We start from the raw sequence: 12,239 nt of genomic DNA on the forward strand, positions 1-12,239 counted from the left end.
GTTTCTTCCCACAATTTAATCAAATTAAAACATTCAAGAAATTAAAAAGATTTGTACGTTTAATTTAACACGGAAGTCTTCTTGTCAAAAAACCATCGAAAAATTTAATACAGATTCTCTTTGTTTTTTAACATTTCATTTTTCTTCGTGTAGATCTAAAACCGTTGAAATACACCGCTTTTGTACTATAAGATAAGAATAATTTAAATTAAAATCCTTGCTGATGAAGTAATTTTGTTTTTAAGACGAAAGATGGAAACAAAAGTAAAGTTGAAATAAAACAAACAACACTTTGCAAAAAAAAACTATCAAAACAATAATTTTATTTATCAAGTCGAACAACAATGGTTTCCAAACCACCAATTTGAAACTCCCCAAAGTAGATTTTATCACTTTGAGTATTTCCCAACATAACATGTCCACTGTAATACATTGAAGTCATGTCCATCTGAACCATTTTTTGACCAAAATTCGAAATCGAAACAAATGAATTCCTCCGTGGATAGATTCTCTCCACAACAATAATATCATCTCGGCTACTTCGCACTTGAGTGTTGGGAATATTTTGCGAGGCCTTACAAATAACATTCTTATAGATCGATGGTGATCGATCACGCAAATGAATCATGCGTGAAACTTGTTCGAAATTCTCCAAATTAAATGAAGAACTCTTTGGCAACCAAGGTAGGGTTTCCCTGCTAGTGAATTTCAATGCATCTGACCATTCCATTGTGGAAAGATGATGCAAATGCTTGGTTTCCGAATGTTCATTATGAGGATCATGGACATTTTCCAAAGCAATTTCATCGCCATAGAAAATATTTGGAGATCCTGGCAACATTAGCTGCATGATTGTTGCAGCAAGTGATGCGTTTCCGTTCATTTGACGGGAAACACGTTGTTTGTTTACCCCTCCAATTGACCATTGAATCCAGGGTCCATCTTCTCTGGGAGCTAGAATACCCTTCAAAGCAGCTTGAATTTGTTGCATAGTTTGCTGAGTTCCATTCATAACGTCTACATGAACATCAACCAAATCAACGTGGGAAAGAATTTTGTTCGCCTTAGCGGTGTTGAGTTTTTGAATAACTTCGTTATCAATAATTAGAGCCCTCTGAGGCCCAAGAATATGCTTCCATTCGGCAATATTATTCAAGAGATTATCATCATTTGTGTACATTTCCAATCCCTTGATATAGAATCCATCGACCCCGAGTCCAATCCATTTTTGAATAGCAATCGAAATTAGATTATCAGTTTCAATTGGTGCTGCTTCAGTCATATTACTATTGGCTGTGTAATTAACTTCATTAGCTTCTTCCAAACGTTTGAGGTAGGGATATATTGGCAAATCTAGGATCAATGATATATTTCTAGCATGAAGTGCTCGTGATAATTGCAAAAGATCTGATGTACTTCCAATGACTGTTGCGATGTTTAACAAAGATGTTACATTATTAAAATCGTCGGGATAATGTTCGGCAGTAAAAATTGAATTCAAACGAACTGCTCCAACTCCTAGAGCAGACAGATAGTCTATTCGTTTTGTTATACCTCTTAGATCACCAAGTCCATCATTGTTGGAATCTTGATAGCTAGCGGGGAATATTTCATAGAAAACACTTCCTCGATACCAAGCAGTTCTGAAATAATTGAAAGTGTTTAAAAAGTTGAAAGAAGAAAAGAGGAGTAAGAAACTTACTTTGGATTACAAGTTTTGGGCAAAGTTATAATCATTGCTACAACAACGGCACACATTGCCAATAAGCTGGACATAAAAATGAAGAAGGTACATTTTCGTATTAGTGGCCAATTCCATGATACGAATGATGGTGTATCGTTTGATGACTTCATGACCAAGTGTCCTTTAACTCCTAATCCATTGGAGTCCTGAAATATAAACAAATAATATTAACTTTGAATATTCTTAGAGTAAAGTGTCCTGAGAAATTAAAAAAAAGTAACATGGTAAGTGCACACTTTTTACTGAAAAAAAGATTTAATTTTTGACATATTTTAGATTGTTTAAATGTTGGAAATGTTCATAGCCAGTGGCCGATTTCATAAACATTTAAAAGGCTTTGAAATTTGTAAATGTTTTTTTTTTTTTTTATATGGAACTATAGTCATTTTAGGCCATAAAAGGTTGATAAATATTTAAAAGGGCTCTATTTTAAGCCATAAGGGTGCCTTTAGTAAAACTCCATTTTTACTTTTGGCATGGTAGTTCATCCCGGGTTTTTATTTAAGAAACCCAGGACGTGTAAGTATCCCGTATTTTGTTATTTGTCCCGTGATTGTCCCGTATTTGTACATTCTCTGATTTTTTTTATTCAAGATTTTAAAAACTTTGTACGACAAATAGGAAAAACAGTGGTTGGAAATGAATACTTTTCTAATTTTTCGGATAAAGGACGCTGCTGAATCAAAACAAAAAAATTTCTAAGTATGTATTCAAAGTCAAAAAACTCTTTTGGATAAAGAAAAATTACCTAAACAGTTATACATATGTGAATGACAAATGATTGAAAACTCTCCAAATATTCAAGCACAGGTAAGAATTTCGTTGGTTAAGCTGCGTAATGTGCAATGAAAAGCAAAATTTCGTTTACTAGACTAGGCTTTAGTTTTTAAAATGGAAGAGTAAAGAACCCAGGTAAATTTCAATACTTTTAAGGACATGTTAGAAGTTTAATTAAAGATTATACAATTTAAAAATAATTTAAAATAAAATTTTAATGTTAAAAAACAGGTCTTACGATTTTATTTGAAAAAATATTATTTTAGAAGTTATTAACAGTAGGTCACTATTATAAAATCGCTTTCTGGAATTTGTAAACGGCTCAAATAATTTCAACAAAAATCATTTAAATCTTGATATCAAAATAAGGAAAAATGATATGAAAAGTTTTTTAAAAAATTTAATTTTTTGTACATTTTTTTTTCCAAAAATCAATATTTATTTTCAAAATGATACAACGAATTTTTTATCTGTCCCGGGTTTCGCTTCTAGAAATATGATCACCGTAACTATAGCAGAAGTAAAAAGGCATTACAATACAAAAAGGGGAAAGAAACTGAAAAAGGTCCCAACATTTTTAGAACCTGCATACTTGGTCTTACAACATTGGTATCCCATTAAATCAGTACAGTGCAGTTTTTAACAACATGAAGTAAATTGTATGTCTAAGTGAATGATTTACTTAATAATTTTTGATGCAAGAAATCTCAATTTAAGTTAAAAATTTTTCGAGATTCTGATTTGTTTGCTGATATAGAAATTATGAAGCCATCTTAGAATGTTTTTTTTTTAAGAAGCTTGATCTTTGGATTGTATAGCAGCCTTTAGGCACTGGTCACCCTCAATATTCAAATTGACGTTTAAAAGCATATATTCTTAGGTTCATAATATAAATTCTAATTTATTAATGCAAAGTATTTCTTAATTATAAAGCCACATCCCTCTTCTTTAAAATGGTCGTTTGTTATATTAAACGCCAAAATTACGTTCAGCTATGAATATTTTCATTTCCTACGTGATTAATTTTCTTCTGGCAAAGTTATCATTACAACCACTTATATTGTATTTGTTAAAACAAAACGTCATAAGATTTAAATTATACCCGCTGACATTATATTTATGGTTAATAAGTTCCAAAGTTTTCTTTCAGAATAATTTTTAGTTTGGATGGTATTTTGTTTTTTGTTTTTTTTTTTTTTTTCAAAACAAGAAGTGAAAGCATTATAATTTTTCATAGAATCAGATGATGAGTCTTTTTTGGGCAAATGTATTGGGAAATTTGCTTTACCTATTTTAAATAAAAGAACAGAATTGCATGCTTAGTGATTTCATCTCCCCTTTTGAAAAGTCAATTGTCATTCATATTGCTAAATTTATCTTTCAAAGCGAGTTTATATTCTCAAAGCTGAGTTGTTCGAAAAGTTATTTCAGGGATCATCAGCTCGAAATTTTCGGTCTTCTTTAGCGAAACTATTTATGAAACTATAATATAAGCCATGTTTTCGTTAACATACGGCAATGTCAAAAGCTTATGCTTTAGTTAAGCACCAATCTAATAAGACAATCTGATTTCAAAGTTTTTTTGTTTCAAAATATCACTTTTTTTTTAATAAAAAAATACATAGTTTGTTATTTTTAGAAAAATCAGTTTATAGTCCGGTCAAATTAGACTAAAATAAGGGGCTGAGGTTACATTAATTCCCAGCAAGCTGAAAATTGGTAGGATTGTTGAAAACACCATCATAAATTAAATCTAAAAAGTCCTCATCGATCCGAGGTCTGAAAAATTGGGAGTTTTTTTCAGAATAGGCCTGATTATGAGGATTACAACTCAACTTCAACTTTTTGAATCGTTATACCTAAGAAACGGTGGGTCTCAGGAAAAAAAGTGTCATGACACTTTTTATATATAATGACCTGGTCTACAATTCATGCATTGAAAATTTTTTGATAAGACTTACCCTTTTGCTGAAAATCGTGAAAAACCAGTTTTTGTGACCTTTGACCCCCCGTAAATTTTTTTCCAGACCTCGGATCGATGAGGACTTTTTAGATTTAATTTATGATGGTGTTTTCAACAATCCTACCAATTTTCAGCTTGCTGGGAATTAATGTAACCTCGGATGTCTAAATTGACCGGACTATTACACTGTGCAAGTTTTTTGAAAAAAATTTTTGAGACAGGCGCGCGATTAACTGTTTCGCCCTATTTCGGACCCGAGAAATCCATTGGCATCATTAGTTTTTCGATTTATCGGTACGACTTCGAACAAATTTTTTTTTGAAAGTTTTTTCAATTATTTTGAGATTTTTCCACTGTTTTTAGTCATTTTTCAATAAAAAACAATGTTTATATTGCTAATAATTCTGCTCAAACGTTATTTGCTACATTGTAAACAATTTTGAACAATTTATTTGAAAGTTTAGTGATTTTTTTTGAAATTTTTTTTAAAAAATCGAAATTTTTTACATTGTTATCGTTTTTTCGCTGTTTTTGTTCTCTTTTGCACAAATACATAGCATGTTTTCCATTAAAAATTAATTTAACTATTAATTTAGTGTTGGTTAAACTTTGACATACTATCGATAGCATCGATAACAAAAAAATATCGAGTATATCGATACTTCACAAAACTATCGATAGTTTCAATACTTCCAAATTATTTTACCACAAGGCTACCGATATTATCGATAGCTTTGAAATTAATTAAACACAATTTGAACTACAAGTTAAGTTTTCGTTTGACATTGGATGTAAACAACGAATTAACATAGTGTTTGGTAGATATCGATAGTTTCCATTGCCGATTGTATCGATAGTTTTAAGAAAAAACTATCGATAGTATCGGTAGCCTTGTGGTATAATAATTTGGAAGTATTGAAACTATCGATAGTTTTGTGAAGTATCGATATACTCGATATTTTTTTGTTATCGATGCTATCGATAGTATGTCAAAGTTTAACCAACACTAAATTAACAGTTAAATTAATTTTTAATGGAAAACATGCTATGTATTTGTGCAAAACTGCAAAAGAGAACAAAAACAGCGAAAAAAACGATAACAATGTAAAAAATTTCGATTTTTTTTTAATTTTTTCAAAAAAAAATCACTAAACTTTCAAAAAAAATTGTTCAAAATTGTTTACAATGTCTTTCTACTGGTAGCAAAAAACGTTTGATCAGAATTATTAGCAATATAAACAATGTTTTTGATTGAAAAATGACTAAAAACAGTGGAAAATTCTCAAAATAATTGAAAAAACTTTCAAAAAAAATTTTGTTCGAAGTCGTACCGATAAATCGAAAAACTAATGATGCCAATGGATTTCTCGGGTCCGAAATATGGAGAAACAGTTATTCGCGCGCCTGTCAAGAATTTCGACTTGCACAGTGTTATTGAAAACGAATATTTAATAATATTGTTTATCTTAAAGATGATTTTATTGACCAATTTGTCGATCGAAAATACATTTTCCAACCTAAACTATACAATATTGTTTATCTACACCTCAATCTAAATTTGAAAAAAAAAATTTATCAACCAGTTTCCTAAAAATTGATAAAAAAAATTTTGGACCAAAAATTAAATTTTTTTGGTAAAACGGATCTACTGCAAGCATCGTTAATAAAGGTTCAATAAGTATTGCTTTTTACTTGATCAATAGGGCAAGTATTGGTTTCGTGTCAAAAAAAAATTTGAGGTTTTAATCAAACCAACATTACGATGATGGAGAGTTCCAAAAAAGTTGGTCTCGCAATTCCTTCCGTGCGTCTGTGCGTCCATCTGTACACATTTCAACAGCCTAAACGGATGGATGTATTTTCTTCAAATTTGGTGCAGATGATTTTTATGGCATTCTGAAAGTTGTTTTTTTTTTTCGTTTTTTTATATCCCGCTTAGAAAGTGTACCCCCCCATACAAATTTTTCAATTTATACCAAATAACTCGAAAACTGCTCAAACGATTTTGATTAAACTTTGCAGACGTAATATTCAAAGCGATTGCAATAAAACTGCATTTTTATTTTTTCCAAAAAAAGTCAATAAAAAAAATTTGTTTTTAATGTCGGCTCCCCAACATCAACAAAATTTCTTTAAAATTTAGATAGAGGCAGCTCATAAAATCTACAAGTAAACTTACATAAAAGTGCTTTGAACGGCAAGAGCAAGTACGTGCGACCCCAGTCGTGCATTTCATTTTTTAAAGTAAAAATTTATTTGTCACACTATTGAATTCAATAGAACCGTTTTTTTAGAAAAACAATTTTTTCCTGTTTTATTCATATAACTGTATTGTTAAATTGGTCCGACAAAAATTCAATTTTTTCTTAAGGGAATCACCTTAAACTCTTGACAACCAAGTTTGGTCAAATTGCTTCAGTGGTTTGGGCTGCAGCTCGTGATGAAGGTGATAAAGACAGATAGACACACAGATAGAATTGCGGTACACACTTATTTCTCATTCTTTACCGAATCATTAGTTTTCTATTATAGTAGGTACATACTAAATGCATAATATCGCAAGTAAAAATTTTAAAACATAAAAAGTACGTATACGTCATAGTGAACTTATTTGTACATGCACTTTAAAGATTTGGTATGCCATCAAAAAAATATTTTTTAAAAATTTGCTTCTCCTTTATTTTTTCCAAGCAATAAATTCGTTAGAGTAGTTTTTGATAGATACCGTTAGTTTTGATCCTTAAAAAATGGCTCAGGGTGAGCCTATGTTTTTGCTCTCTCTCTCAAGACTGATTGTTATCTCAAGTTTCGAATTTCTTTTCCGAATACTAAACTTGCATTTTAGTATCTACAGGCAAGCTAAAAAAAAACAAATAAAATAATAGTAAATAAAATGCACGACTGGGGTCGCACGTACTTGCTCTTATGGTAAAAGTATATCTTATCTTAAAGCTTTTTATAAAAAAAATGAGGCAAAATTATAATTAGATTTAATTAAATTATTTCCCATTATGTAAAAAAGTACGTAAAATCTGTTTTTATAATTAATAAAACTCCGTTTTTAAAGGTTATGATCACAAAACAAAGTATGCCATCTGATTTCTTGTATGAAAAGGAATTTTGAGAAAAAAAATTTGAAAATCGTTAGAGCAATTTTTTATAAATAAAAATTTTCTAACATTAAAAAAGAAAAATGTTGGTATGCCATTTTGAAGAAATAATTAATTTACACTAAAAAACAAAATTTCGAAACATTTCAAAAACCCGTTTTCAAAAAATTGATTAAAAAAAAAAAATTTTGAAATATTTTTTAAAAATCCAAAAATGTGTTTTTGGAAATTTTGTTAACATTTTAATATTACGGTCATTTAAACGCTTTTGTTTTTTTTTTTCGTTGAACTCGGGTTAGTCTTGTAAGAGATATTTTGAAACCAAAAAACGGTTCTATGGCAGGTACTGTTGGTAACCTTCCAAAAAATATTTTTTTTTTAAATCAAAAATTGGGTCTTGTTTGTAAAATTATACACAAATTTTTTTTATCAAAATCGTTAGATTCGTTTTCGAGTTATTTGGTATAACTTGAAAAATTTGTATGGGAGGTACACTTTCTAAGTGAGATATAAAAAAAAAAAACAAAAAAAAAAACCAACTTTCAGAATTCCATAAAAATCATCTGTACCAAATTTGAAAAGAATCCGTCCAACCGTTTAGACTGTGGAAATGTGTACAGATGGACGCACAACCGCACAGACGCACGGACGGAATTGCGAGACCCACTTTTTCGGAGTTCTCCATCATCGTAATGTTGGTTTTGATTAAAACCTCAAATTTTTTTTTGACACGAAACCAATACTTGCCCTATAAAGCAAGTAAAAATACAATTTTTTTTGATAAAAACAGAAGTTTTGTATTGCATTTTAACTTCAACAAAAAGGCTATTGAATAAAGAAAAATAACTTTATATTGGAATGTTAAACTTTAAGAAAAAAAAATTGTTTTACACATTTCTATAACTTTTTTTTATAAAATCTAAAAATTTTTGAACATAAATTTAAAATTTGAAAACGATACGTTGAATTCTTGTAAATAATTTTTTTTTTAGTTCTTAGATTAAGAACAAATTTTTCAAAGAAAATTTCATTCAATTAATTTGATTATAAAATAATTAAAATATTAGAATAAACTTCTGGTTTTTTTAAAATGAATTTTTGGTGTTGTCGTTTTTGTCAAATATGTTTTCTTTTTTTATTGCCTAAAATCAATTTGTGACAAAATTTCTCCTGTCACTTAAACGATGGATATAGCCTACCTAGGCAATCTTTTGATATCATTTAATTTTAACAGTTTTCTTTTTGTTTTTTTTTTTACAAAAATTAAAAAACAACACAACAGCTGAAATTTGAATTCCACGGAGGTTAACAAACGTTTAAAAAAATGATCAAAAAGAGCTTTTTCGCCCGGTTTTAAATTGTTTCCTTTTAAGCATAAATCACTTTTTTAATTTGATTAGTAAAGTAACAACGATTTTTTTCTATGTTCATTTACTTTATTTGAATTTTTAATTCTTTTCAACCGCAAAAAAAAAATTATTATCAAAGTTTTCATCTACAGTTGAATGCTTTAAAAAAATTGTTTGCAATTTGTTGCCCTACACTATTTTCCTATTTAAATTTAAGAACACATTCCTTTAATAACTCTGTCACAAATAAAAATGTAGAGCAATCGATATAAAGGCGGATCTCATATTTAAATATTTACATCCCGGAGTAAATATTGTCTTCATTCTATAATATAATTTATTCAAAATATTATGCACAAATAAGAGTAAATAACTTATTATTTTTTTAAACTTATTAGAGAACTTTTAATATTGAATACCAATTGCATCATCCAAAAACAAAACATTTTTCAAGTTTCAAAAACAAACAACAAATATCGAAACTTTTCAAATATAGGCAGCAATTAATCACCTCCACAATAATATAATTATTCTTTTGTTAATTAAAATTCACTGAGTCTTGTCTTCAATTAAATAGATCACCAAACTATGCTAAATTCAATAAGAAAACAAAAAAAATAAAAAAAAAACCTTCACAATCAAATATACAAAGTTTATGCGTCGTTATATCATGTTTCAACAACATCGATGCAGTTAGAATTTTTCAAAATAATGACGTAAATATTTTGCATATAATTTATCTATACGTATCATCTAATGTAAAAAAAAAAACAACCACGATTTCAATATTTAATTTCACAATTGACCTTCATTTGCCATTTTTTACGTATCACAAAAATACACTTGCTTTCAAAACATTCAACAAAAAAAAAAAAACATTAATATTTTCGTATATTAAAAGTCTACTGACCTGCATCACTTCATTGTTATTCTTCCTTAGATGATGATAGGAGTTATTATGATTAAAAAGACTAGCTGCAGCAGTATCTGTCACATCCATTCCTATGCCCGAACTACTGCCCGATGACGAACTTGTTTCGGCCTTAGTATCTTCACAAATTCCCAAATTGGAATTATTACTGTCATTGTCGGCATTTGGCGTTAAGGGGTGCGAGAATGCCAAGGGGGTGGAAGAATTTGTCGACAGGAGGGGGCACATTGAAGCCTCCTCTTCTGGCAGAAATGTTGACACAGAAGGCGACTCAATGAGTGCTGATGGTAATTCCACATCTAATAAAGGGGGATCCGTTGATATACCCATATTTATCAATCGCTGTTCAATTAATTATATTGGGTAACTTTTTTTTTCTTAATTTTTATTTTTTTCAATCAATCCAAAAAAAAAAGATACAAAAAAAAATCTTGCAATAAATCACTCGAATGATTGAGATGAAAAAAAAAGTCACAGATCGACAAAAAGTTTATTTATATAAATTTTGTCGAACAAAAATTGTGAATTGCGTGCGGTTTTCACTTTTTTTATAGTCGGTCGTCGTGGTCGTCTTCAAATGTCGAAACGCATTTTTGCTGACCAAACAGATTCAGATTCTCAATTGATATGTATTTAACTGTCTCGGTTTCATTCAATTTAAATTGATTAATATTGAATTGGGACTTTTAAGTTAAATTCTTCGATATGATTTGCAACAAATAAAAAGATAAAAATAAAAAAATTGTATGTCTAATGAAAAAATGTGCGAACGTTCGAAAATGAGGACTGAGAACTGACGTTTACAACACGAAATGAATGAAAAATCGTTTTGTACAAATTGCATCGCTCAGCAAGATTTTTTTTTTTTAACTTTGTGCGCCGAATCCAACAAAAAATGTATCTTAAAGTCATATGCCAAAGAATGTCTAACTGAATGGGCTATATGTATATTTTTTTTTTTTCGTGTTTAGAACTTCAGATAAAGGCGAATATTTTTGTGGCTAAATGGGAAAATCGTTGCCAGGTAGTGGTGGATTTATATTTAAAATCAATATCTCTAATAGTAGGTAGTTTGCCTTCATAATATCGAGGCGATTTCATTTAAACTACTTGTCAAAGGTGTTGTTAGTTATCATAGAGTCTTTGAACTATTCTGTCAATAGTCAATTAGCAGAAACATTTACATATGTTACATTTATGAATAGTTTGAGTAAACATAAAAATTCTTTGTAAATTCATGGGCTAAAATATTGTATCAAATAACAATTATTGATTAAGACAAATTTAGTTGGTATTTGTTTTAAAATATTTTTATTAAGAAAACCGGTAATGACTATGACAGATTTGAACTTATGCACAGTGTGGCCAATCACGAATCTAGCTGGACAAAATTAATAACTCGAGTTAAATCGACTTTTTTTCTAAACAGTTTTAAACAAATGAATGTGAAAAGATAAAATTCTATAAAAAAAAAAGATTTTTTAAAAAGAAATCTATAATTTCTGGTTTCTGCAAAAAGTGGGTCAAAATTAGAGCCTACTATTGCACGTGTATTAAGGTACACGTGCTACACGTGTATTTAAATAATTCGTGCCGAAGCACGTGTATTTGTAAATACACGTGTATTTATATTTACACGTGTATTTATATTTACACGTGTAAATAGCGTTCGAACAGGTAGATTTGGTGGCGATTTCCTAAAATATGTATTATATTGAATGAAAAGGATATTGTTCAGGTTTTTGCGGTTATTGGCTAGATTTACACATTGAAATTACACGGAAAATTTAATTGGAAATTCTTATTCAACCCTAGCCATATAAATCTTGGAAAAAAATTTTGACCCGATTCCCATTATCGTATCGAACTGAACTTTGTACACATATGAAGTTTGGATTGCAACGCAATATTTTGGGGTCCGAACTCAGGGGAGGGGCATTGGGGGGTTGAAACACCCCAAATCTATTTTATCCCATTCTAAATATCGCAAAAGCTTTTGTAGGTAAATTGCAAGAGAGGGGCTTTGGGAGCTCATACCACCCAAGCAAATTATCATCTTCTTTCAAATATTATACGACTAAAAAGTAAAAAAATAAAGCAGATTAGATTAGATTACCAAGCAACAAAACATATAAAATAATTAAATTGACTCCATGGAGTCCCTTTAAATGCCGTCCAAGGGCTCCGGTTGTTCCACCGGGACAAGAAAAACGGTTGTTTTGTTGTGAACTACATAAGTCACAGTAGGCATTTGTCCCTTCTCGGTGGGCATATTGCCATACCCAACTCCTTGGCTTCATATTTTAGTTTTATTTTAAAATTTATTTTGATTGAATTTGTCGCTTTATTTATAAAACACCTTTTA

General features: G+C 29.7%; 1 protein-coding gene across 1 annotated transcript; it reads right to left on the reverse strand.

Annotated features, from left to right (window-relative positions):
• Positions 1 to 291: 291 nt before the first annotated feature.
• LOC129905528 (uncharacterized) lies at positions 292 to 10,698 on the reverse strand. The gene is made up of 3 exons (XM_055981000.1): positions 9,854 to 10,698; positions 1,703 to 1,890; positions 292 to 1,643 (listed from the first exon to the last, which is right to left on the reverse strand). The coding sequence occupies exons 1-3, from the start codon at positions 10,202 to 10,204 to the stop codon at positions 323 to 325; spliced, it is 1,860 nt and encodes a 619-aa protein (XP_055836975.1). The 5' UTR covers positions 10,205 to 10,698; the 3' UTR covers positions 292 to 322.
• Positions 10,699 to 12,239: the final 1,541 nt, after the last annotated feature.

This window comes from Episyrphus balteatus, chromosome 1 (genome assembly GCF_945859705.1).
Source record: "Episyrphus balteatus chromosome 1, idEpiBalt1.1, whole genome shotgun sequence".
Classification (NCBI taxonomy): domain Eukaryota; kingdom Metazoa; phylum Arthropoda; class Insecta; order Diptera; family Syrphidae; genus Episyrphus; species Episyrphus balteatus.

Excerpts from the sequence above, each read along its gene's own strand:
- LOC129905528 (XM_055981000.1), bottom strand. The coding sequence starts at position 10,204 with ATGGGTATATCAACGGATCCCCCTTTATTAGATGTGGAATTACCATCA. Across the intron at positions 1,891-9,853 it reads ATAACAATGAAGTGATGCAG|GACTCCAATGGATTAGGAGT; the intron begins GTCAGTAGACTT and ends TTTATATTTCAG. Across the intron at positions 1,644-1,702 it reads CCCAAAACTTGTAATCCAAA|AACTGCTTGGTATCGAGGAA; the intron begins GTAAGTTTCTTA and ends CAATTATTTCAG.